Source organism: Centroberyx affinis, unplaced genomic scaffold (assembly GCF_046629955.1).
Source record: "Centroberyx affinis isolate AG114_WGS23_722 - 3 ecotype Tasmania unplaced genomic scaffold, CSIRO-AGI_Caff_v1 ptg002192l_1, whole genome shotgun sequence".
In the NCBI taxonomy this organism is placed as follows: domain Eukaryota; kingdom Metazoa; phylum Chordata; class Actinopteri; order Beryciformes; family Berycidae; genus Centroberyx; species Centroberyx affinis.
In genome coordinates this window covers 113,510-140,696 of record NW_027280500.1, presented here as the reverse complement: position 1 = coordinate 140,696, position 27,187 = coordinate 113,510, and the positions used below count along the sequence as shown (strand labels likewise).

Sequence of the window (27,187 nt, the reverse complement as noted above, 5' to 3'; positions counted from 1 at the left end):
CTCTTCCTCTCCACCATCCAGACCCCATTCAGCACAAGTAATTACACTGTCCCCTTTAATCTATTCACAGTTTCTGTCCAAGAGGTATTCCCCAAAGAAGGGGACAAAAACACTCACAACCTTGTTTAGTGGTTAGTTACTGATTAGCGCCGAAACTGTTGCAGTTCATTTTCCTGCTGCACCTTATTGAGCTCCTCAGCGATGCTATTCTATTCATCGTTTGTCTCCAAGTTAGCAAACAGATCCCCCGCTGCTCAGCTCTGTGTCTTTACAACTCTCCCTCGGCCCCTTTTCTCTTTGGAGGATGTGAGAAAACAATAGGGCTAATAAAAGAAGCAGAGAGATAATTACGGCACGACGATGAAGTTACCACTCCTACGCCCCGAACCATAAATACCTGCAGTGTGAAATGGGATATGTGGGTGACTTTATATGTGCTTTTCTGCGCCGACAACGCCAACTTATTCTTATTTCCGGGTGTGTTGTGTGTTCATGCCAGGGTGAATCTGGGATCTCTGTGTTAATGACTCTATCAGAGTCTGATATCCAGAGGCCCCCGCTGAGGGAATGGATCCAAGGGGATTGGGGTGTTAGAATGTGCCACAGGGGGTGTCAAAGTTAGGTTGGGGGCGCTGTGTGTGTGTATGTGTGTGTGTATGCGTGTGAGACGGAGAGGGGGGTTAGGGCAGATTGTCCATGCTCACCCCTCCGGGCGGGGCTGAATGAAGTTATTTCCAGGCCCCTGTCCATCTGTTACCGTGGCAGCAGCGGTGACCAAGGTGTTGCCATGGCGAGGTGGACACAAAAGGGCGTGGCGTGGGAACGGGTCCAGGGGTCAGGAGTGAGGGTCACAGGGTCAAGGGTCACAGCCAGCTGGACAGCACACAAGAGGAGGCCAGGGTGAGAAAAGAAGGAGGGAAGGTTTGGTTTTCTTTCTCTTTTTCGCCCTTTCTTTTCAGGGTTTTTTTGCGCGGGAGGGAGACGTCCAGGGAGTGGACACCACTGGACATTAACATTGAACTGGGCGGTGAGATGAAAGTGTGTGTTTGTGTGTATGTGTTGGGGGAAGGAGGGGGGGGGGGTGCAGAGGGTGAAGGGGAGAGAGGAGGGCAGTGGGGTTCAGGGAGTGGGGCCCCCCAACGTCCAGGCTGGCCTCTTTGGGAGGCTCCCTGCATTAGGCCTTATACCTACTGGTGCCTAATCGCACATAGCATTTGACAGGCAATTGACTCTGGTCAATGTACGCGCAAATGCGACTATTGAGAGGCTGCGGAAGGCTGTGTGTGCCTGTGTGTCTGTCTGTGTGGCCGCAGCCTGCACTTTAGCCACATAAGTGATACCCAGGGAAAACAAAAGGCCCTTGCCAACATTTCATTCCGGTTGTTTTTGATTCAAAACTCCTTGCAGACCATAGGACAGACTGAGGGGGGCAATGAATCATATTTTGTTCAACATGGGAAAATGCAATATCTGAAACTTCTTGGCTCTTATTTCTTTACCTAGCACTTCTCTAACATACAGGACCATTCTAGGGACACAGGATTTAGATTATTTTATCTATTTGTCTGGGCACTGTGGCTTTGACCCTTGCAGTCCTTATAGTTGGCTGTTTGTAATTTTGCCAATTAAGGAATTTTAACTTATTCTACTGTTACACTTGATTGATTCACTTTGGATAAGTATCAGCTAAATCGCTAAAATGTAAATGTAAATTGTAAGTGGGTCATTTAAAATGTAAAATTTTGTAAATGGAGAGTATGAGTGTTTTTTTTTTTACATTTCAGCTGCGGGTTCCTCGACTGACTTTAAAGGTTTTAGTTGTGCTTTCTTACAATAATGTCCAACTCTCACTTTCTTTGTAGACGTTTTCACTTTGTCAAACATTCACAGAAATTCATACACCCCCCGGGGTTGAATTTACTCTTTTCCCAATATCACAGAGCTCAGCAGTGCCTGAAGTTTGGCTCGTTTCTATTCTCTCCCAATGAGCGCACATAGTTATCGTAACATACAGTACAATCAAAATAATGTGACCTGAAATTGTCACATGCTAGCAGAGTTATTAGATGTCAAAATTGTCAGATTGAATGATATTTGCAAAGAGTGAGTCGACGTTTTGTCTCTTTTGTATGTATTTTAAATTTTTTGTCCTATTCCTGTGAGACATTTCAAGTGTGCATAAGAAGCTCTTTTCTTTTTTCCCCCCATGGCATCAAATACTCTCCAGATTAAGATCTCAGTTGAAGCTTCATTATTGCTGTATGATGTATCAAGCGGCTGCAGTTGCGTGTTACGCTGAAGTAGGGGGAGAGTGGAGAGTGCGAGATTGAAATGTCCACCTGCCCCATAGCAAACTGAGAAAGACGGCCAACCTCCAACCGCATCAGTGGATAACACATTATGACAACGTGGATAAGGAATCGCTTACAATGCAATTACACACACACACTCTCTCTCTCTCTCACACACACACACACACACACACACACACACACACATACAGAGTAAACACACAGGGCCCCTTAGACTTTAATAGTGCTAGGATGAAGGGAGTGCAGGATCCGTGCTCCTCTGCAGCCCACAGTAATAGGATTAGGAGCAGCCTCAGGACGACATGGCAGGCCAAGTCCAACGCTCCGTTTGACACCTTTTGTCCACAAGCCCCGAGACGCAGATCACAGCAATAGGATGAGGGACAAAGGCTTTTGAACATTGTGTTGTAGCTACAAATATACCCCGATGGGAGAACGCTGAGCCCCGAGCTCCACGACAGATAACATTAACAGACACCGAATTTGACAACTCAATCAGGTTTTTTTCCCCCCCTTTATCGTCTTTATTCTACAGATTGGAGGGGTAGAAAACTATTTTGCTTTATATTCAAGTATAGTCAAGATATTCCTGAAACTATTCCACTGATATGCGATATTTTTGTTTTATCTCATAGCATCGATATGAAGTACTTTCCTAACCCTTGCTCTACAGAAAATCAGACACAAAAGCTTTTGCGTTGGCTCACCCATCATGATCACTCCTAGATGAAATTAAGACAAAACAATTGGAACAGATAGCTACCATTTGAAAAATGCGATATCTACCATCTACGTAATGGTTGCTGGCATCAAAGAAATTGGCTGATTAGTGAATATCATTGATGTTATTAGCTATCCCGAACCCTTCAGGTACCATAATAGTAAAAAGTTTGACACGGTAATCTGTGAGATTCTTTGTTTTTTGTGACATCTGTTTCTTTGGATTTTCTGTTGATGCAGTTTGAGTTTCTCTTTTCTCTGTCTGTTCAGCCATGGTGGCTATCGCTGCTCATGCTAACTACCCAGTTCTTCTTCTCCTGTTTATTCCAAACAAACCGGAAACGTAAAACGCATACCGTCCTCTGCAGCAGAGGATTTTTCCCAGGAAAGAGCAACCAGACACCGGCTGTTTAGAACAGACAGTGGAAAAGATTTATGAACTGGATATAGGTTGGATCACTATTGTGTTATATCAACTGCCGATAGAGAGTAGTTAGTTAGCAATGTACAGTGTATCAGGTAATAACGTTTTTTTAAATATTATTTTATTGGAAAGGTTTTATTCCACATCTCTATTAATCCTTTTTTTGGATTAGATTGTTACCTAACAGTTGAAAAATACAGGAATTACATCATCAAAAATGTAACTATTTTGTAAAGAAAAGTATTAAAATACTTCATCACTTCATACACAATCACTTATTAATTCACAGTGAGTTTTCATGCCAGCAATCATTTTGTATCAAGGGATGTCGCCTTTTTCAACTGGTGGATATTGCAGATTGGAAGGAAATTTTTTACATATACTATATCAAGTTATTGACTATATTCCCTGTCTAGTCTTATTAACTGTTGTTATGAATTTGTTTGAATTTGTTGTTTGAATTAAAATTCATAGCATTTTGGAATGGAACCCTCTATTTGTTCACAGTAAATGGATAAAAGGCAGTAAATAGTCCTTGCAGGTGTTATTGCTTTACTAAAGGGATAATTCTGTTTGATTTTTCCCTCAAGTGATGTTCAGGTGGTTCTTCACTGAGAGCAGTCAGTAGCTTGTCCTCGGTTCGAGTGATTATTGACATTCCCGGCAATCTCTTCACATCCCGTGCCATGGCGAGGTGACACAGAGATTCTCTGTCCTCTCCCCTCCCAGTGCATTCTGGGAGAGCGACCAAAAGCAGTTTTATGACCAAGAGCTGCTGACGCTCACTTCCTGCCAAGAATCAGAGGGACGAGGTTCAAAGTGATCAGTGGCACACGTACCGACACATGTGCACCGAGGAACACACACATTCACATACACACACACTCACTCACATGCATGCTCGCACGCACACAAACACACACACACACACACGTGCGCTGACACACGTTCATTTTTTCGAAATTCGCTTCGTGCTCATTTCTGAACTGCTGCTCATATCTGATTTTTTTGGATGGCTGTTATGATCTATTCCATGAAGTACCCCGTATCTCACATAGCCACACCTCCAGCTCAAACAACACCGGTCTGGAGAAATTTAAACACAATGTTAGATAGAAATTAGAACGATTTGATGAATGATGATGACATCCGCCATCGTCACCATTCAAACCAGTCACATTCGTCTGGGGCGGAGCCTACCGCTGCTGCTCACTTGTTTACTGTCGCAGGAACAACAAGGAAGTTTCTACAGTTAGAGACTTGATCTGGTGTAATGAGCTTACTTCTGGTATAACATAATTAAGTCTTGATTCAAAATTGTCATCTATTTTTATCTTGATTGTTTAATTTACCCAAAGATTTTGTATATTAACTCAAATTGATTCAGCGAAGTAGCTAGCGCTGTAGCTATAAGCTAATGATGCAAACTTGTTCTGCCCGGGCAGAAAAACAAACCTAGTGTCGTTTCCAAGGGATTGTGGGAAAATCTTTCAAACTCAGAACCAATCAGTGCTGCCTTTGGCTCAGCAAGGTCTCGTTTTTCCATGTTTTATGATGAGAATTTCTCCAGACCTTGATCATTTGAGCTGAAGGTGTGGCTATGTGAGATTAATGTAATCCATATCTGATGCCAGTATGAACTGACGATACCGAAAAGAGAAACAGTAACAAAAGACGTCACAACTGTTTTCTAACACTTATTTTCAACACACTTTGGTTAACGTATGTGCCTTCAAGTTTTGAGAAAATATTTTTCTTATGTATAAACACATTCAAATTTCAATAGCATGTTTCTCACATAAACTAAGTATTCAATATTTTCTCAAATATTGAAACCAGTGGTTGTAAATTGTTCCTCCTCTTCCAGTAATCACACATGTATTCATCAATGTGCTTTTACTTGTTTGCTTTACAAGTCGTTGAAGGTGGGAAAACGAATGTCCACAAACATCCAATACCAAGCTAACTTTACTCTGGTCATGTATAACAACCCACAGCTGAATGCAACTAGTTAGTGTTGTAGTCGAGACCACCTAAACCGAGACCGAGTCAAGACCAAGACCAGAGCGTATCAAGTCCAAGTCAAGACCAAGACTTTGAGGGGGCGAGACCGAGTCAAGACCAAGACCGAAGGGGGGCGAGACCGAGTCGAGACCGAGACCAGATCAATGCGAGTCCATTTTCAAGACCATGTAATCAGAGTGATGGCTCAACATTTACACCATTTCTCTGCTAAAATTCAAAAAGAAAGAAAGCATTATTTAGGAATTTAAGTAAAATACAAATGGATGTACAGTATGTACTCGGTGACAGAAGGCAATCCTTTGAAACACTGCAATTCGATTTCACTGACCTTTGGAAAGGCTCAAGACAGTGGGCAGAATGAAACAGAAGTGTTAAAACACCCTGAGCAGATAGCTTCACTAAAACATTCAAAATTATTATCAGGTTATTATTATCAAGACCGATCAGCGTTTAATGGTTAATAAACTTTCAAACTTATAATAAGCCAAGTTATCGGTTGCAATTTGAAGGGGAAAGTTTTATATCCAATCACAGTAAAAAAATAAATAAATCAGACAATGCACCGGCAGGTAATGATGTTACTGCACTTGTGGTCTCGACTGGTCTTGAAATAAAATTCCGAGTCCTCTTTGTCCGAGACCGAGTCAAGACCGAGTAAAAATGCAGTCGAGTCCGAGACGAGACCGAGACCAGCAAAATGTGGTCTTAAGACCGGTCTCGAGACCAAGACCGATCTCGAGTACTACAACACTACAACTAGTTCATGCCTGTACTCTGGGGATGGACACCAGGCATTCTGGGAAATGTAGGAAATCACTAACTGAAGTAGGAATAGACAAGACAGGTTGAGGGAAAGTGAGGGGAAGGGCTACAATAAAAAAAAGTAAATTGCAACACTTCATCACAAAATAACTCTGAGATTGATGATATATAACAGTGATCTGAGGGAGGAATTTTCATTTACGATCACTGTGTTACAGTAACCTACATTTAGAAACAGATCTACCTTATTGGACCATTCCCTTTTACTCATAACATGACATTAACACCCACACCACAACAATCCTCATCAGGTTATCTCTCTTCATCCAGCTTGGTTGTTATATTTAGACATTTTTTGTGTATAGCCAATTCTCCGATGGATCTCCATGATGGTGCCAGCATGTGGTTGCTTGGAGATTTGTGATGCAACAGCAAAACCTCTATTCTTTCAGGTGAATGATGTAAGATACTTATTGTCATGACAACACTGATAAATTCCAACTTGAGCGCTCAAATGCAAGTCGCATGCCTTGGATCCGATTTTGTACCTAATATCCATGTGGTCCAGATCAGAATTGAGAAAATGCGACTGAGAAAATGCAGCTTTTTGCTGTTCACACTGATTAGAAAACATCAGATCTGAGTCACATGTGAGGGGGAAAATCAGAACTGGGACACTTTGAGCTGCAGTGTGAACAAAGCTTAAGTGACCAGCACATGGCACCAACCAACAGCATCTAATATTTTGCTCTTGAACAAGACGATGCAATTTACAGTTTGTAGCTTCAGTGAATGAGAGAGCGCCTGCCAAAGGCGTCAAAATGTCATCTAATGTAATCTAATGGAAATATGGAGCTTAATTTCACTCTATGGTTGGGTTGGCTGTTCTCTAATGTTTGCTCTGATGGAACAGCAGTGTTAGATGGAACAATATCTGTTGTATGAAAACCAAAAGTATAGACAGGCTATTTGTAACTTTAGGGTGAACAACACCAGAATTCCCAAGGTCATTGGAAGATATATAGGGCTGGATAGAAACCAGAGGATTTGCAACCTCTGTAATGACAACCGCTTGGGAGACGAGTATCATATTCTGTTTGAATGTAAGAATGTAAGCATATAGAGAAAGGTATTTGCCAAAGTATTATTTAAACCGCCCATCTATGTTTAAATTAATTTTGTTATTACAATCAGATAAGCCAAAAGTTATCTGTAAATTAGGTGCCTTTTTGAAGAATGTCCTTCCTCTGTTTAAATAACATTTGTTGTATTTCAGCCATGCCCTGTGCTATCGTTTTATTATTATTGTATGTTCTGTTTGTGCTCCATACCATGTGATCATGGTCTTGAGTCACATAAATAAATAAATAAATAAAAAATAAATAAGATGCTCTAGTTCCAATATGACCACTCGAAAACATTACATTCAAAATTAGGGCAAAAAAATGACTGGATACAGTACACAGCACAAAACTCTAACAAGTTTCAGCAAGAAAATCCTTCATCAGAGCATTAAAAACACACAAGTGCAAGGTCAGTTTATACAGGCGAGGGGAACATTGTATCTAGACATTTTTTCAGATGTGCCACCCCACTGTTTTATGAGTATTCCTTTTTTAGATCAGCACTCCGCATAGAAGGATTCTACAGTTGAAACGCACTTCTCTCCCTCACACAGCAGTATTTTTAGATTATCAGTGATTACATTGTTTTTTTTAACTATTATTTATCCAGGGAAAGTTGATTGAGCAGCCACACCAACGACCGCAGTCTTCTGCATGAACAAAGAAAGGTTTTTGGTTAGATTTGATGATCTGTTTGAAAGTTTTCACAGTATTTTATACAGAATAAAATGATACAAAAGACAGACACAACTCTTCATGTTGGATAACTGATGTTCTGATGTTTCTTTCAGATGTTTAACATTTATTTTGGTGTTCCCTTGAGATATTTGTAATATGTGCATTCATATATCTATATATGAAAGACAGTTGTCACCATACATTCATAAACACAACTATTACAAGGTGTCAACACAGCAAAAAACAGTGCAGGTTTTATGGCTGGGACTCTCCACATTGCATCTCAACTTTGCATTGTGTGTGGTAGGGCTCAAACACATGTTGCTTTAAACTTCTTGACATGCTCGCTGTCTCTTCCCAGTGCTGAAAGAGAGCCTGATGAATCAATAAGAGCGAAAAAAAAAAAAGAAAAAAAAAGGAGGGAAATTGTCTGAGTGGGAGAGACGTCTGAATAAGAGCCACCGGTTGGAATTGATTAGGATGGAAAAGCTCCGGAAAAAGAAAAGCCTTCATTTTCAAGGCAAAGTCATGTCTCCTCCAAAAAAAGGTTGTGATAAAATAACTGTGTGTGGGTGTGTGTGTGTGTGAGAAAGTTTGAAAAAAAAAAAGCGGTGCATGTGATTATCGGACAGGGGCTGGACAGGGCGGCCCGCAGACGGACGCAGAGAAAGGGACGTTTACCTTGAACTCCACTCGTCCCGTCTGTGGGGCGGGGTCAGGTATTGTAGCCGGGCCTGACAGGGTCAGGAGGGGACAGGAGGGGGAGATGGGGGTGGGGGGGTGGGGGAGCAGGGACAGAGGCTGCCCCCGGGGTCGTGGGGCGCTACCCCCGTGGGGGGCGGGAGAATGTGGGGGCGACAGGGGAGGGGGGGGGGGGTGGTATTGGCAGTTTTTTGGGGGTGCAGATGCTCAATATGCAGATGTCTAATCGAATTGTGCGACGATGAATTGGTTCCCCCCCCTGATTTGCATCAGGACAATCCCCGGCGGTGGCTCGGGGGTCAGCGGAGTTCCCCCGGACAAAATGAGCAGCCGGCTGCAGACGCCCCTGAGAACGTGTGAACTTGAAGTAGACTTTACTCAATGACAAGGATATTGATTGATTCGGATTTCTGTCTGTCTGTCTGTCTGTCTGGGTGTGCGTCTGACATCTGTCTCTTGTTTCTCAAAGTATGAAATGGTAAAATCATTTTATGTTTTCGGTGTTTAGTCTCCACTTTAATTTAGAGCTGCTGACAATGAGTGAGCAGGCTCAGAGTCTGGCTCAGGGAGACTTCGACAGGACAGGGACTGAACCTGTGACCTTTCAGTTACAGAACAGTCTCCAGGCTGTCCTGCTGCCTTATCACCAATACTGTCACACACAATGAATTACCATGCAGTATAACATTGTAATAAACTGTTAATGCAAAACTCTGACATTAGCAAAAGCCTAAATGTGGTTCTACTGCATTGAGTCTAAAGTTATGAATCAGATTTGAGCGTTTAGTTCCAACTTAGATATTTTTTTAATACACTTGATGAAAACCAAATTTCATTGCATTCTTCCATGTAGCTGTGGTCAGGGAGAAACCTCCATCACATCGCCGCTGGACGGCACTGACTGGCTGATATCTGATATTTAATTAAAGCCCAATATCAGCCTGATATATTGGCAAATAATGTGTGTGAATGAGAGTGAATATCTGTAAACTGTTGATTTGTCTCAGCACCAGTGTGCACAAATTGTTTTTGTATCTTCATGTATATTTATATGTATGTGTATTTATTGAACGTGGCATTGAAATGGTTTCTTATTCTGATTGCACGGGTCTGAAGGATTCCACCTGACTTCAACCACGTCTCCTTAAATTTCCTTCACATTTCACACAGTATATTTTTGTAAAATGTCCATTAACCAATACAGTCTGGAGCACTAATACTGTAATCCCACTCACTTAACAGTGCCTGTAACCTCACACACTGTTGCTGTCTAGTCTCATTACTTAGTGTTGTTTGCACAAATCTTGCATGACTTACAATGCCTCATAATGTCTCGTCTTCATCCACAAATACAGTAATAATAATAATAATAATGCTAAAACTTTATTTATATAGTACTCTTCATACATAAAATGCAGCTCAAAGTGCTTAAATAAAGGAAAAGACAAAGTAAGGTAAAAAAAAAGAGTGAGAGAAAAACATACATTTTAAACATTAGACAGTTTAGAAATAATGTAAAACTTAAGAGTTAAAACACAGTGAGACAGAGAGAGAAAATTAGCAGATTACAAAATGAAAAACAGTATAAGCAATACTAACCAAATATGCTTTTAGATTATTTCAAAAATTGCTGAGTGTATCAGTGGCTCTCAGGTTCAGTGCGAGAGAGTTCCACAGTGTGGAACGGCTAGTCTTGACACATGAAACCACTTCTGCCTCCACAGCATGCCCCCAGTCCACGAGGTTTGAACAGATCTCATGCATTTCCATCACGTTTCCATCGTCCTCAGTGTTGCTGTCTCATGGTGTTTGGTTCCTGTGCGCTGCTGGACTCTCACCAACCACTGAAACCTGCTGCATGCCACGCTGCAATTCACATAGTGATAGAGTGCTTATTTAGAGAGTGGACAAAATAATGTTAATGCTGAATAATATATGAAATTCAAGAAGCTAATAAGGAGCAGGGCCGTCCTTTGCCTTCAGAACAGCTTCAGTCCTCCTTGTTCTGCTGTCACACTGCGTCCTGAACTGTGTGCCATGTATACTGGACTTTTCCTCATTCTTCATGAAGCAAAGCCTGCCGTTCTTTGAGGGATGAAGGAGGTGCAAAATCTACTGCCCATAAAGTTTCAGTGATGTTTCGATCTGCTGATTTTGGAGGCTGTGGAAGGAGCCAGACTTTAAGTCAAATGTAAACCCCTTCCAGATGTACGAAGGTTTCTAAGCACAGAATGTGATTTATCAGTTTCTACTTATGTGTGAGAATGTGAATAAAGTTATACCTAGTTCTGACCATGTGTACGCACAAACTACCGGTGGTAGAAAAATGCAATTGTGGGTAAAATAGCTCTACTAGTCTGAATTAGACATTAGCAAAAACCTGAATTGATGATTGATGATTGATGATTATCCAAAGGAGAAATTAACTGTTAAGTAAGCACAGTGCTATAATAGTTGGAAGAGGACACTAATCACATTCCTAATAAATATAGTGCATAAACTCCCACTAAATTGTCTGCCATGTCAGCACATTTTGGTATTGCCCCACTTCATTTGTAAGACTATCTGTAAAGTTCCTCTCTGTTTTTTTCATGTGCTCCATGTTCTTTTGTTCAACAATTAAATCTGCATCTACAGTGGCCCAAAGGGAGGGTTGTTGAGCAAGTGAGGAAGCGGAAGTGAGTTATAGCTTTTTTGAGCCATGCGGGCTCCCTCGGCCGAAAAGTGATTATGATTTGAACAGGGCTTTGGTTAAAAGACTGAAAATAAGGTCTGTGGTTAAGACAAGCCTTAAGAAAGTTTTCACGTTTCATTCTGTGAGATAAAATAAACCATTAAACATCCCATTTGTGAATTGTGAAGGTTTTATGCGCCCTAATAAAGTAAGTAGCTAACAAATGGCTAACTTGTCTTAGAACATGTCATAACGCAGAATAGTCCGTCATAAAGCCTCTGAACTGTAGTAATCATGCTCTTTTCAATTTAGATTGTAGATTCACAGATTTATAGCTTTTTCCAATTGTAGTTTTTTTTTAATTTTAGGTTTCTGAATTTGATAGCTGCCTGAAACAAGCTTTGAGTGTTGGTGATGTTGGAGGAACGCTCCTCTGCTGCACTTGATTTTTTTCACATGGATTACAATTATGATTTAAAATGATTTAAAATTCATGAAAGCAGTTTTGATTTGTCAAAATTATCTCATATAACTAAATGTATATCACAAGCCTGCATTAAACACAGATCTTATTTTCGGCATCAGTCCAAAGCCACATTCAAAAACCAATTGAAGTTATGAAGTTAAGTTAGTGGGGCTGCGGCCAAAGAACCATGGCAGAGCTAACTTCTGCATTGGCCTACAAAAAAAACTTCATCGCTGGACCGCTCTGTATGGTCAGTTTGGTGCGTTTCTTTATGTAAATGAATGCATTTGAAGGAGAATTTTCCATGCATGATTACAGCCATATAGAACGTATGGGATTTATTATTGTTGATTGCATAACGCTGTGCATATACACATGTTTGATTAGGCACAAATTTAGAACCTGGTTTTGTGCTCCTCACACCAGGTTATGCATCTTTGTGCGTTGGCCTTGAATACAAGCTGTTTCTGAATGGCAGCTCTGCCATAAATACCAACTTTATGAAGGTACAATGTACATTTTTTTTGTGACACAGAGGTAATGATTTAATTTTGTGATCGTTTTTGAGGCTGTTTTTTTATGTAGTTTTGTGATGTGTCCGTCTATCTCTATTGGTGAGCTCCAACTGCCACCGCTGTTCCTCCACTGTAGATGCAGTTTGTCTGTGTTTGGTATGTGTTGTCATTATTTTTGAGACCTTTCCCCTTGTCACATTAAATAATTTTGGAGTTTTTGTGGCTGATGCACCTGCAATTCAGCAGTCAAATTCACTTAATTCACTTTTAACGGTCTTCTATTGAGTAATCATGTGGGGAAAGTACTGAATGTGTGTGTGTGTGTATCATGTCACTTTCTGTGGTATGAATAGTTTGCCATCTCTATTCTAGTTCAAATATCTACTCACTGTAGTAGTTACAATAAACCGATTAATCGGATCAAAAGATTGTGGCTCTCTCTTGCTCTGTAATTACAAAGTAAAGGGAAGTAAATGAATTTGACAAAGCTGGTTCTGTTGCCTCTGATAGGCCGATCAATCACCTGAAATTCACAGTATGTTGAGATTGTTGGATTTGAGAGAAAAATATAAAAGAAGGAGAATGAGGAAAGATCCTTGAAAAACAATCCATCAGTAATTGAGAGAAAACCTGTGCCCTCTTTCATTCAATATCAGCAGTTTCTGGATATTTTACCACACACTGCATTATGGGAATAGGAGAACTGTTAAGAAAAAGAGTGTTTGAGTCAGCAGTTAGTCTTTTCTGATGGAGGCAAGAAGGGGTGAAAGATGAAGCTAGGAACAGAGATCAACAGATAGATTTATTTTTCAACCTTTATTTATCCAATCACAGTTGACTGAGCATGCACACTCATTTTCAACAACATCCTGCTTCACATTCATACAGTTACACACCTTCATACTGGGAGCTGCCCAGTGCAGCCACTGCTGTTGGTCTGAGCAGATGGGGGTTATACCTGCCTTGCTCAAAGGCCCCTCAGTGTTTTTTGTTGAAAGAGAAGAGAGCCTTACTGATTAATTTTATTCTTCCAGGTTTTCCCAGCCAGTCAGGGGTTTGAACTACCAACCTTCTGGTTACAAGCCCTCTTCTCTGATTGCTAGACTACCAATTATGACAATTTTTGTAGGTGACCAGTCTGCTATTATGTATTATCTCCATGCTCCAAGTCATTCTTTCAGTTTTTGTAATAATTTGAATTATTTGTAAAACTTGCACTTTTTAAAAAAAATATACTTATTGTTTTTAATGATAAAATACACTTACATACTAAACATTGACATGCTTTTTTAAATTTCTTATTTTGCCAGTATAATTTCCTTGAAAATATTATTAAATGGAATCATTTTTACACTGATTTTTTACACTGCAGGACTCACAGACACACACACATACTAAGGTGACTGTTTTACTGTTTTAACCACTGTTTATCCTCCTTCTCTGTCTCTATGTTTGTCTCTTTCTCTGTTTCTGTCTTCATCTCAGTCTCTCTACTTCTCCTTCTCTCACTTTCTTTCTAAGTTTGCGTATTACTTTTTTACAGAATGTGTTGTTCTGTCTCTCACTAAATATACTGTTGTTTTGGCCAGATCTCCCATTGAGGAGATCCTTCATAAATCCTTCATTATCCTTCACAGTAGAACTAAGCTGGATAAATAATGGTTGAAAAAATAAAGGAAAGGACACTGTGAAAGGCTGAAGGTTTGAAAATCTGCTCTGGTAACTTGCTTCATTCTGAGCCAAGGAGTTTTCAGAGTTATGTTGCCCTCTAGAGGAAACTGAAACACACATTCAACACCCAAAAGGTTCAGTGCCTTTGCTCTGCCATTCCTGGTAGGCTAATGAAACATTTGTGATATTTTTTTCCTGGTACAGTTTGTGACCTTTTTCATTCTTCCTCATACATTTGAAAGAGTGTGTCCAGTGCTCATTATCAGATTTCCCCCCAAAGTTTGACTAACAACATAGAGGTCTCTCACATGTGATGTAGAAATAGTTTTATTGCTGAAAGAAAAGTTGTTGTTTCATTAGAGTTTTGACTCATTTCAAAGCAAAAACTTGGACTTCTTGTTTGATTTAGTTGAAATCAGAAGGTGGGATCATTGATCACCAGTCTGCTGATGTCTCATGTTTCAGTTTGTGTTGACAGAGTTCATTAATATCCAGAGAGGCTGGTTGTATTTTCCATTTAGCTGCTGAGTGTCAGTCAGAGCTTGAGTCTTGGTTCCTCATCACCTCCAACATGTTCCACTGAGAACAAAACACCAAAACACAGAAGCATCAACATCAGCATCAGTCCTGTTCTGGACCGGCCCGGCTTTCACTTTGACTGGCTCCTGATCAAAACACACTGCAGATCTGTGACAGGGCCAAGAAGGCCTTTAACACTGGACTAGGCTCTGAGTTCAAACAGTAAAACACACGGTTTTCCTCAGTGGGTTTGAAACAATTCAACATATATAGGCCTAAGTGTAACTTCACCTGTAATTTTGTAACTTTGATTTTACATTTTTGTCTTTTTTTTACCTTTGTACTTTTGTAATTGTAAATCTACAATGTCTGAATGTATAAATGTTAATAAAAAAGTTTATCATTGAGTTTACATTACAGAGGACTCAGCAGTGTCACAGCGCCCCCTCTGGACAGATTATGTATTTCTCTCTGAGCTGAGAAATGGCCTGATGAGGATGTAACATGACTTTCTGTTGGTCTCTAAATTATCAACCTAATAAATTATCATTATAATCTGTGACTCTGGTCTCTGGAAGTGTTTGTGTATTCATCAAGGTACCAGAAGGTTAATTTGGTGTTATTTAATGGGCCCCTGATCTACTGAAATATAAAAAAAGACATTTTAATATTCTTTGTCATATGAATGCATGAACAATCCTGTTTAGGGTATAAAACAACTATGATCCCCAAATACACAACACATAAATAAGCAGATAAACAAGCCTATTCCCAAGCCTATTGGCACCTATCAATGTGGACGCTGCACTGCTCCAACTTAACCAGGACTGACACTTTCCCTGATGTGCGTGCTAGGTAGTAATCCCTCTCCACAAAAGCTCTGCAGAAACAGCCGTACAGCAGCATCAGTATTAGAAATATGACCAATCCTATAACTGAATCTCAATATTCAATAGAACAAGTTTTGTTAATGTTAATTAGAAAATGCTGCAATTTATCTTGATGCCTGTAATTTACTGGAGTTCACCGTCCTCTTCTTATCTCCACAGGTTGCCTGTCAAGACGGATTAACAGACAGACAACTTATTATTATGAATACTGATATTATTATACTTATTATTAATTGAACTTATTATTGTTCACACTGTGCAGAATATTTGCTTTCATATTGTATGGGATATTAATTTCTGGATCAAAAGATAACATTTAGATATAGAGTAATGCAATCTGCTTTTTTGTACATCAGAATTTGGATAAAAACTCAACACCAACTGTTTTCTGTAATTATACTGTAATACTGAGTGACAAAATACTTTATCAGAATGACTTCTTGAATCCTCACCAGGAGGTGGATGTGAATTACAACTCTAAATTGTGTTTTCGTCTCAAGGGAATCGATGATTTAGGAAAGACAGAATATCTACTTATATATCTCTATATGAGTTTATACCAGTACAGTATAATATACCAGTATATTATACCAGTACAGCAGTTATATCCGTACAGAATAGTTTACATGATGAAGTACTCACTGTGATCAGTTAGGAGGTAAAAATTCAGCAGATGAATTCTCTGAAGCTACAAAAAGACGACAAGTAAAATAATTTAATTTTAAATAAACAGTAATGTAAGAAACAGAACTGGACATGAGAGATTAGTGATTGATTACTAATGCCTGCCCTTCTGCCAAGTTCAAACAATGCAAGCAACAGATCCAAATATTACACATTACAGTACAGTAGATGCCAAAAAACAATACATTTTTATGGAAGAAAAGGAAGAAAACTTACTGTTTTACTGCAGGTTTGAACCCTGAAATACAGACAAGAGATTATATTATTATTCAGTGACAGATTACAGAAAGGAAACACAAAGAAAAAATTAAGTTAAATGTATGCATCACTATTACTAGATATGTCAACTAAATGTATTTGTTAAGATGGTATTTACATTTTGAATCACGAGTAGCACCACACATAAAATATATGTGAAGTTATGGAACAATAACACTAAAACCGCCACAAGCATGCTAAATCCTATGCTAGAGGAGTAAAAATGGCTTCATGATGAGGAAAAAAACTCTTCGTCCCTCACCATTATTGTTCCTTCTCCAGATCAAGACTCCAGCGATGCAGATTGCCAGCAGCAATCCTACAACGACTCCAATGACAAGAGCAGTAGGGAACTGTGGGGGATCTGGAACCAAAACAGAGCATTCAGACTTTGTTACATAACACTGGATGGATCAGATTATGTTTATTTGTTCCACTTCAGTATTTTTCTCTTATGTATAGAGAGGAGGTCGTGTGAATCGGACAAACAAGAGAGACACCTAATGTGTTTTAGTGAACCGACCGGCACATTTGGTTGCCTTCAATATTCTCATGGAGTTAAAAACTGTCTGGTTGGAACACCATAGAGTGCATAGAAACATAGTCTGGAACTTGCAATAGATACCATATATACAATCTTTTCAAAAGTTTAATTTAATCTGTTCATTTGGATATATAAAACTCACAAAAACTTCACATGGAAACTTCTGATCTCAAAAGAAACAAAAAAAATATCAATATCACAAAATGACAACAAATCCACATCAAGGAGAGAAACAGTCCAGTACAGAACAACAAAAACAAAACGTATTCATAGCTACTCTACTAGAAGGAGCTTCACAGATTTTGTTCCTCCCAGATTTAAGACTAACCTGGGAAAGGAAACTTTTTTATATGCAGCAGTAAGTTGTTGGAATAGGTTGCCAAGTAATATTAAGACAGTTAAAAGTCTAGGATGGCTGTTTCTGTATCTCTACCTATCAAGCTCAACATTGTGGTAATCTACCGCCCCCCGGTCAGCTTGGTGACTTCTTTGATGAGATGGATGTCCTCCTCTCCTTCTTTCCTGAGGATGGCACTCCACTCATTCTTCTGGATGACTTCAACATCCAGCCAGAGAAATTGCAATCCCTGGCCTTCCTTAACTTTTTCTCATCTTTTGACCTTACCCTTTCTCAATCTCCTCCTCACATATGCACTCAAGAAATGGCTCATAGGCCAATTACACTAGGATTATATTTGACATTACGTCATTTAGCAGACACTTTTGTCCAAAGCGACTTATAAGAAGTGCATTTTGTCAACAGTAGTGAAACCAACTGTGCATCACAGTCTTCATCAGCTAAGCCCTTCAATAGGAATAAGTAGCATTCATTGAATTCACTTTTTTTTTTTTTTTTTACCTCTCCAGGGTAAGAAGATAGGTTATTTCAAGAGGGGTCCAGGTGTAACCTGAATTGTGGCGCCAGGGATGAGAAGAGTCGCGACCGGGATGAGCGACTTCTGAGCCCATGTAGCGGTGGAGGGGCGAGGTGACCTGCAAGGGTGGAGGAGCGGAGGGAACGAGGCGGGGTTTGGAACCTGACCAGAGATTGCAGATAGGGAGGGGCAGTCTGATGTACTGCTCTGTAGGTGAGTACCAGTGTCTTGAATTTGATACGTGCAGACATGGGAAGCCAGTGAAGCGACTGGAAGAGGAGAGTGACATGAGAGAATTTTGGTTGGGTGAACACCAGACAGGCTGCAGCGTTCTGAATGCGCTGTAAAGGTCTGATGGCAGCGGCAGTTAGCCCGGCCAGAAGAACGTTGCAATAGTCCAGGTGGGAGATGACAAGTGCCTGGACCAGGAGTTGTGCCACTTCCCTCATAAGGAATGGGCGAATTTTGCAGATGTTGTAGAGGGACAACCTACAGGAGTGGGATGTCGCTGCAATGTAGGCAGAGCAGGAGCTCTCAGCTCGTTGTCCAGGATCACCCCGAGGTTCTTGGCAGTCTGAGAGGGCAACACAGTGGTGTTGTCAATGGAGAGGTCTGTGAGAGGGCAATCTTTCCCTGGGAGAAAGAGTAGCTCCGTCTTGTCAAGATTGAGCTTGAGGTGGTGCACAGACATCCAAGCACTGATGTCTTTGAGACATGCGGAGATGCACACATCAATTTGTGTATCTGAGGGGGGTAAGGAGAGGTAGAGTTGAGTGTCGTCAGCGTAACAGTGATAGGAGAAGCCATGAGAGGAGATCACATGGCCGAGAGATTTAGTATACAAAGAGAATAGCATGGGCCCCTGGACTGAGCCCTGAGGGACACCAGTACTTAGTGTGGAGGGTCTGGACAGAGATCCTCTCCATGGGACCTGGTAAGAGCGGTTAGATAGATAGGATGCGTACCAGGAGAGTGCAGATCCAGTGATTCCCAGTTCAGATAGGATGGAGAGAAAGATTTGGTGGTCAACTGTATCAACAGCAGCAGACAAGTCAAGGCGGACAAGGACAGAGGAGAGGGATGAAGCCCTGGCAGTGTGCAGGGCTTCTGTGACAGCAAGGAGAGCTGTCTCAGTAGAGTGAGAAGCCATGAAACCGGATTGAAGAGGGTCCAGGAGGTAATTCTGGGAGAGATAGAGAGAGAGTTGATTGGAAACCGCTCGCTCAAGGGTTTTGGATAGAAAGGAGAGAAGAGATACAGGTCTGTAGTTCTGGATAGCAGCAGGGTCAAGGGAGGGTTTCTTAAGAAGAGGCTTGACTCTGGCAGTCTTTAGAGCAGCTGGAACAAGGCTTGAGGACAGAGAGGAACTGATAAGGGTAGTGAGGAAGGGAGTGATGTCGGTGGAGATGGTTTGGAGAAGAGTAGAAGGGATAGGATCAAAGGGGCAGGTGGTGGCTCGGTTAGACCTGACAAGTGTGAGGACATCTTCTGAGGAGAGGGTAGAGAAGGAAGCGAGCCCAGGGACAAGGGGCAGAGAAGCAGGTTTGGAGTAAGGAATAGTATTGTTAGTGACTGGATGATGGAAGGAACAGCTGATGTCATCCACCTCCTTTGCAAAGTAGGTGACAAAATCATCAGCTGAGAGGGAAGGAGGGGGCAGGGAGGGTCGGTTGGGGGGGGAGGAGAAGGTGGAAAACAGTTTACTGGGGTTGGAGGCAGAAGACTGGATTTCAGTAATGAAGAAATAAGTATTTGCCGTTGACACAGCAGAGGTGAAGTTGGAGAGGAGAAGGTGTTAGGCAGCGAGATTGTCAGGGTGCTGTGATTTTCTCCATTTCCTCTCAGCTGCCCGATGCTCGGCTCCTTGAGTTTGCAAAGATTCAGACAGCCAAGGAGGGGGTGGAGAGGATCAAGATGGTTTAGTGATTAGTCGGCAGAGAGAGTCAAGAGAGGAGGAAAAAGTGGATAGAAGAGTAGTGGAGGCCTCCTCAGTGGACAGGAGAGAGAACTGCTTGGCTGAGGGAAGCGAGGAAAGGACAGCAGAAGAAAGCGAGGTAGGTGAGAGAGTTTTAAGGTTGCGCTGGGTGGTGATAGTGTGAGTGGATGATGAGTGGGAAGTGGGGGGTGAGATGGAAAGGGAAAAGGTTATAAAGTGTTGGTCAGATACAGGAAAAGAGGTAACAGTAGGTTTGGAGGTGCAGCAGGATCTGGTGAAGATGAGGTCAAGCAGGTTCCCTGCCTTGTGAGTCGGAGGAGATTGAGAAAGGGTAAGGTTAAAGAAGGTCAGGGATTGCAATTTCTCTGGCTGGATGTTGAAGTCATCCAGAAGAATGAGTGGAGTGCCATCCTCAGGAAAGAAGGAGAGGAGGACATCCATCTCATCAAAGAAGTCACCAAGCTGACCAGGGGGGCGCTAGATTACCACAATGTTGAGCTTGATAGGTAGAGATACAGAAACAGCATGGAATTTGAAAGAGGATATTGAGAGGTGTGAAAGAGAAATGACCGCATAAGTCCACTTGGGTGGACCCAGTGCCTCCCCCACGACCAGAGGCTCTGGGAGTGTGAGAAAAAGAATAAGCAGCAGAGAAGGCTGCTGGGGTGGCAGTATTTTCAGGTATGATCCAGGTCTCAGTGAGGGTCAGAAAGTGGAGGGATTGAGATCACATGAATTACAAGTTAGCTAAACTAAATGTGTCTCTCCTCCTCCATCAGCTCTGATCCAAGTCTTACCCTGATTGGTCTTGATCTCTGCTCCGTTCAGTTTGGTGACGATGTCCTCCTTGACACCAGAGAGCTGAAACACACACTCGTACTTCCCCCAGTCTTCAGGTTTGACTGATGAAACATCCAGCTGAACGCTTGTCTGGAAGGTTCCATCGTGGTTGGGGAGGATCTCTCCCTTGTCCATGAGGTCCTGAAGCTCCTCTCCATCTTTCATCCAGAACAACATGACTCTGTCAGGGTAGAAACCTGTAGCATGGCAGCTGACTGGAGAGGAGGGAGACTTCTGGTGGAGAAACACAGAGGGAAGCACTGGAGAGAGAGAGAGAGAGAGAGAGAGGGAGAGAGAGAAAGGGAGGGAGGCAGGGGGTAGAGAGAGAGAGAGAAAGAAGGAGGGATGGAGAGAGAGAAAAGAGAAAGACAGAAACAGATGTGTGTAAACCCAAAAAACATTACAGTTGTATGTACAGTGTGTCTCTATATGTTAGTTCATATTCACTGCAATGTTTCTGTACATTAGAAACAGAAGAGACAGATGAACATTGTTGTGTCCATGAAACTACATCAGGTCATGTGACTCTACCTGTTCTCTGCAGAGTGCTCTTCCCATAGTCCACATACTTCTTCAGCCAATCAATGCAAATGTGGGACAAGAAGTTCTTCTTTCGGGCTAATCTATCTCTGTCATTATCCCAGTTCTGTTTGGTGATGACAGCCTGTGGTGTTGGAGCGATCCATGTCAGTGTCTTCAGGTCCAATACCAGCCAGTCTTCTCCATCATAACCATGCTGTTCATAACTATTAACATAATCTCCAGTCTCATCATCCCATTCACAGCCAACAATCCTCTGGTAGGTGTGGACACCTGAGAGAGAGAGACAGAGACTGAAGTAAACCAGAGTGAGATCCTAGCACAGTCAACTATCAGTGGTTGATATCACATCTTTACCACAGAGACACACTGATCCACAGACACCAAAACAGAGGATCTACACCTACTGCTGTTGCTGGCTGGATGGAAGCCGCTCACAGCCAAACATAATGTGGACAGTGTGGACGGCTCAGAGAGAGACAGAGAGGCAGAGACTGCTGTAAAACAGACTGAGATCCTAACACAGTCAGTATCCTCTCTTTACCACAGAGACCAACAGACAGTTTATCTACACTGTTGAAGGTAGTGGCTTCATGTGAGCTGCAGCAACACACACACACACACACACACACACACACACAGTCTCTCACACACACACACACACACACACACACACATACACTGAGGTGGAGTCCTGACTAGCAGACACACACTGAACCTGATCCTGGAGTTAACATCACATCCACTGAAACCCTGCAGCCAGTGTATCAGTCCCACAATATCCTCTTCCTAGGAGAAACTACAGAAGCTCACTAGACTGTCCTGAGGCTGGTCTAGAAGCTTCCACTGAAGGAGTGTTTCAGCCTAGGATTAGTCACTAGGCTAGACCTGGTCAGCCAGGACAGTGAGTCTGTTCAGTAGTGTGTTACTACAACTGGTCAGAATAAGGCAGAAACCAGCAGGACCGTTATGGAGACTGGCGTTATTATTATCTAAAGTGTTTCTACTGCTGGAGACACACTGTGGTCAGAAAAATTATCATCTATTGTCTAGTATTCTATGTAATTATTATAGGATGGACACAACAGAGTTGGGTGTTAAACTTTTTCAACCTGTGACCTGGATGAGAAATTTAACATCTTGTCCTGTCAGCAGGTTTATTAAAACATACTGCTGTCATATGGAACCTAGCAGAAGCAGCCTGCGTCCAGTTTACAGTCCAGCTCCGTAGTTTGAGAAACCAGGCAGTAATGTTATTCTATCAGCTGTGTGTTGTGAACCTGTTGTGATAAACAGGTTTCTACAGTAGAGTTATTATGTTTTTTTTATGATAAATTATTCTAATCTAATCTATTGGAGATGAACTGTTAATAATCTCTGTTTGGTTATTATGGGATGGACAGAAACACTGTATTGGTACAGCAGAATAGCGTCATCGTGTGTGTGTGTGAGTATGATGGAAGCTACATCTCTCTGTTACTTTACAACAAACCAGGATGAAATACATTTCAGCAGAATAAAGTGAAACAAACAAACCTCCAGTTTGGTTGAAGCGCTGCTTCAGAGCTTCAAGTTCGGCTTTGAAGGCCTGCTGGGACCGCATACAGTGTGCAGTGTACCACTGCAAGTGCTGTGGATCATCTGCTATAACTTTGTTCATCCATTCCTGTTTGGGTTCTGCTCTCTTGATGTTGCTGTCACAGTGACCGATCTGAACTTCATCGACCAACGCAACAGCCACAAACTCTGGGAAGTTTGGGACTTGAGTGGATCCAGTGAAGAAATACTTCAGGGAGTGAGTCACTGTGGGACAAACAGTTACCGTAGGGTTTTTATTTACATTTTCAAAATACATTTTCATACTAACAATGTGTGATTTGCATTGCATTCACAAACTGTTTTATGATGAAGATTAAATGAAGATTAAATAATATTATATATGGGTATATATGAGTGTTGTGAGTCAAGAGTGTGATAATCAGGATATAGTAGAAAATATATATTCACATACATTCTCCATTTAACATAGCAATACTAGGAAGATTAAAACTCAATTCACGTTCATAAACATAAAATATACAATTGATTAAAATTAAAAATTCATTAAAATTGAAGAACTAAGGTTGTTATTTGAAAGTGAAACTAAGCGAGGGAGACACTAGAAGACTTATAAAATCCTAACTTATCTTGGAAACGCATTACTTCACACACATAACACATGAGATTTTTTTTGTCTCAGACACAGAACAAAACAACACATACAAAATGAATATATATGTAAAAATCACATCTAAACAGGATGAAAGTCTAACATAAAGTAAGCTAAATGTCTTATACAGTATCTTCTTCATTATATTGCATTAGCATAGCTTTAGGGAATTTTCGCTTTTAACTTTTTTCACAGATTTGAAAAATAATGTGATTGTTTTTATGAAAGCAACAAACTTTGGAGGCATTTTAGAAAATCAACATTTTTGTATGAAATGGCCATAATCATAATTTTATTTAAAAAAAAGTTTTTTTTCCTGCATGAATAAAACAGACAGTATAGGCTAAAGACACATTGGAATAGGCTAGATGTAAGACACTGTATTCTTTACAATCTGCCTTTGCGGGCCAAAACGTCAGTGGAATTATTTTAATATTGCAGAACAGAACACGTAATTACAATATATTTAATTTAGGGCCAGAGTGACACCTCTTCACTTGATCTATTCAGTTTTGTTTTTGGCTGCAGTTTGGAGCGCTGCCTTGGCTGCGTCTGCTCCTCGCTGATAAGAAGCCCTATCAAGTCTATTTGTTGTGGCGCACTTTTTTCATATGGAGATACTTCATTCAACTTCATTCCACATTGCACGAAGTCAAAGGCTTTTCAAAATAAAAGATCCACGGTTGATTTTTCAATGCGGAGGCAAAATAACACAATGTCCTGGTTTATTTTTTGAGGGGGACATTTTAAGCAACACTAAACTTAACAAAGCCAGATGTGAATATAATGCAGCTTAATGTGATATCAGCCTACGCAGTAACTAGCCTAAATCAACAGGCTATAGTAGATAATACATATATTTACATCCATTCTCCATTTAACTTGCAATATTAGAAAGATTAAAACAAATTTATTCACCTCAACCAACACTAAACTCAACAAAGCCAGATGTGAATATAATGCAGCTTAATGTGACATCAGCACGCAGTAACTAAAGCAAATTTCAGTTATAACAATTGCATGTTTAAAGGAAAGATTTAAATTGTGATCTTACCTGGAGATGCAACGTGACAGAAGAGGAGCAACAAAATAAACTCCATCTTGTTTTGTTGTAGCACAGCTGAAAATAATGAATAGCCTACATCTCCCGCTGGTTGAAAGTTTGTCTCCAGTCCGCAGGTCTTCTCCTGGTTTAATGTCTGGATCTGTCAGTCTAACAGCCTCACAGCCACAACGGGGCTGAACAAGAGCCCAATTCTGACCAATGGAAATTCAGAAAAGGCTGTTACGTCATGGGTTACTAGCCTGAGTTGAAGAACTGAAGTTGTTTATTGAAAGTGAAACTAAACTCAAGTAGCAAGAGAGAGTCTAGCTGTATTGACTCATCCGGAGCTAAAGAGTACAACAGTAGAAAAAGCATGAATTTCTAGATAAATAAACTTATGTGATGAATATGATAGTTGCTTCATTAGAACTTTGACTAATTTCAAAGCTAAAATCTTTGACTGCTCATTTAATTTAGTTGAAATCAGAAGGTGGGATCATTGATCACCAGTCTGCTGATGTCTCATGTTTCAGTTTGTGTTGACAGAGTTCATTAATATCCAGAGAGGCTGGTTGTATTTTCCATTTAGCTGCTGAGTGTCAGTCAGAACTTGAGTAATGTGTGTAATCAGATTTTAAATATCTAATTGTTAAATGGGTGAATTTAATTGTCATATAAAAAGCTAGACTGTAGTCCTCTCACGGCACTCGGGGAGGCGCTGTTCTGTCTGGCGCTGGGGTCTGACCATTGAAGAAGAATAAGAAGTAGGCTAAGTACACTTTATTATTGACTGTAGCCGATATAAATGGGTATGACGAATAAGTGAATGATTGGAACTTGAGATAGACTACAGGTTTGACTGCATTTCCTTTGGACGTGCAATATGAATAATAATAAATTAATGAATCGTGTCAAATAAAGGTGCCTCGTTGAAATCAATGAGCTTTGCTACGCGCTGTGTCACTGCCAAATCTGTCCGGGCTACTGTTGTTATGGCAACAAGTGCGCTGGGCTTTGGAGTGACAGCCAGCTAAAATCATTTATCTTTACATTAGTAAATTACTGAAGTGCACTATTAAGGTGACGAATCTTCATCTGGTTTGTGTAAATGACACTTAAACTCGTAAACAACAAACTGTGCAACATTATGCAGAGAATGTGCAACATTCTAAACATGAATTTTCCTCATCACAGCGTCCCGTTCCTATCACGGGAACCAAGAACCAATCATATCGGGGGTTGTTAAGAATATTGTGTTCATATTTCGTAAAGGAAATATGTGTGCATGTCACAGAAAATGAAATTATGGCCATAGGCCATAAACAAGCGCATATATACGAGAACTGGGCGATTCCGAACAAAACTGTATCTCATTGTTCTACATGCTCGAAATACGTGGTGTGTAATACAATATATAATTTATGTTATTTCATAACCAGAAAATGGTATAGCCTACCCTCATTGTATTTCCTCAAAACGCCAAAAGCGCCTCAAAAGCACCACGAGCGGTTAAACACTATAACGTTGATATACACGTATCTAGAAATGTTGATATGAAACGTATTTTTGGTTCAGAAACGTTGAGATTCTACGTATCCGTGGTTTGCAGAAACGTAAAATGCCAACATTTTATTCTGGCGACTGGGTTGCAGGGAGAGGAGACAGCAGGTTCCACAAAAAAGGAGATTTATTGTGGCTTGGACATTCCCTTTAACGTCATTAAAGGGTAACTTCGGTATTTTTCAACCTGGACCCTATTTTCCCAACTGCGGGTGTCTAAGTAACTAATGGGGACAACAATTTTTGAAATTGGTCCAGTATTGAGCGAGATCGCTTCAGCCGGCAGCCGCGAAACGGGCTGCAATGTAATCCGACGGGGCAAATGCGCACCGTCAATGTACGTCCACTAAAATGCTTGTTTTTGCCACTGACTGGCTCAGATTGTTATTATAAGTGTCTGACAACAGTATGGGAAGGACCCTATACAGAAATGAAACGTACTTCCTTACCTTTAGCTTGATCCCGTCTGTGTGTAACCAAGTCTCGCTCAAGTCCCGCGAGAGCTTAGTTGTTGCAGGAAGTCACCTGTGGAAACGTGAGTGAGAGTTGGAGAGAGGAGTGCCACCGGGAGGAGTTTGTTGTGTTGGAGTACAGAGATCGTAGCTTAGCGTTATCTAAAAGATCTAAATATTAATAATAAAAAAAACAATGGTTCGTGTTTGCGCATTTCCGAATTGTGCCAACAAAATGTCGCGCAACACTTGGCGCAGCTTTCACAGACTGCCTTTGTTGGATAGTGACACGCTGAAGTTGTGGCTAGTTGTGCTACAAATGGATGCCAACACTACTGTCCATACACTGCGCCTTGCAGACCATCGGGTCTGCAGTGACCATTTTAACCGGGATGACTACTGCCAGCCAAAGAGGAGACAAAATCCTATCCTAAAGCACTTTTTCCTAAAGAAAAATGCTGTCCCAAGAGTGGAGAGACCTGCTGCAGACAGAGTGGAGGTAATGTTATTAGCTAAAGTTATTGTGTTGTCCTGGCATCAGTACACACGGCAAAAACAATCACTAAACTAGAAAGGCACTCGGAGAGCGCAGACCTCCGCCAAGGTTCATGCTATTATTGTTTGTTCGTGAGTCGGATCCGGATCCACTCCAAATGTAATGGGTTCTTCCTTGGCCCATGCTACACCCTTCCACCAAGTTTCATGAAAATCGGGCCAGTATTTTTTCCGTAATCCTGCTGACAGACAAACAAACAAACAGCA

The 27,187-nt window shown here is 41.0% G+C and overlaps 1 protein-coding gene across 3 annotated transcripts in view; it reads right to left on the bottom strand.

Annotated features, from left to right (window-relative positions):
• Nucleotides 1–14,384: 14,384 nt before the first annotated feature.
• Nucleotides 14,385–27,187, bottom strand: part of LOC139655147 (major histocompatibility complex class I-related gene protein-like) — a 47,799-nt gene continuing 34,996 nt past the window's right edge. Inside the window, exons 2-9 of one of the 3 annotated variants that reach the window (XR_011696056.1) lie at nucleotides 22,696–22,962; nucleotides 21,151–21,432; nucleotides 20,577–20,879; nucleotides 16,687–16,788; nucleotides 16,383–16,404; nucleotides 16,125–16,170; nucleotides 15,610–15,646; nucleotides 14,385–14,652 (exon numbers count right to left, since the gene is read on the bottom strand). Coding sequence is in view for 2 of the 3 variants with exons in the window: in XM_071532471.1 (XP_071388572.1) it covers nucleotides 16,149–16,170; nucleotides 16,383–16,404; nucleotides 16,687–16,788; nucleotides 20,577–20,879; nucleotides 21,151–21,432; nucleotides 22,696–22,962; nucleotides 24,423–24,468 (1,044 nt within the window). In the remaining variant the exon portion in view is untranslated. Of the gene's footprint in view, nucleotides 15,647–16,124; nucleotides 16,171–16,382; nucleotides 16,405–16,686; nucleotides 16,789–20,576; nucleotides 20,880–21,150; nucleotides 21,433–22,695; nucleotides 22,963–24,422; nucleotides 24,557–27,187 lie in introns of those variants that run through there. The other 2 variants (XM_071532471.1, XM_071532470.1) reach the window with 2 other exon arrangements.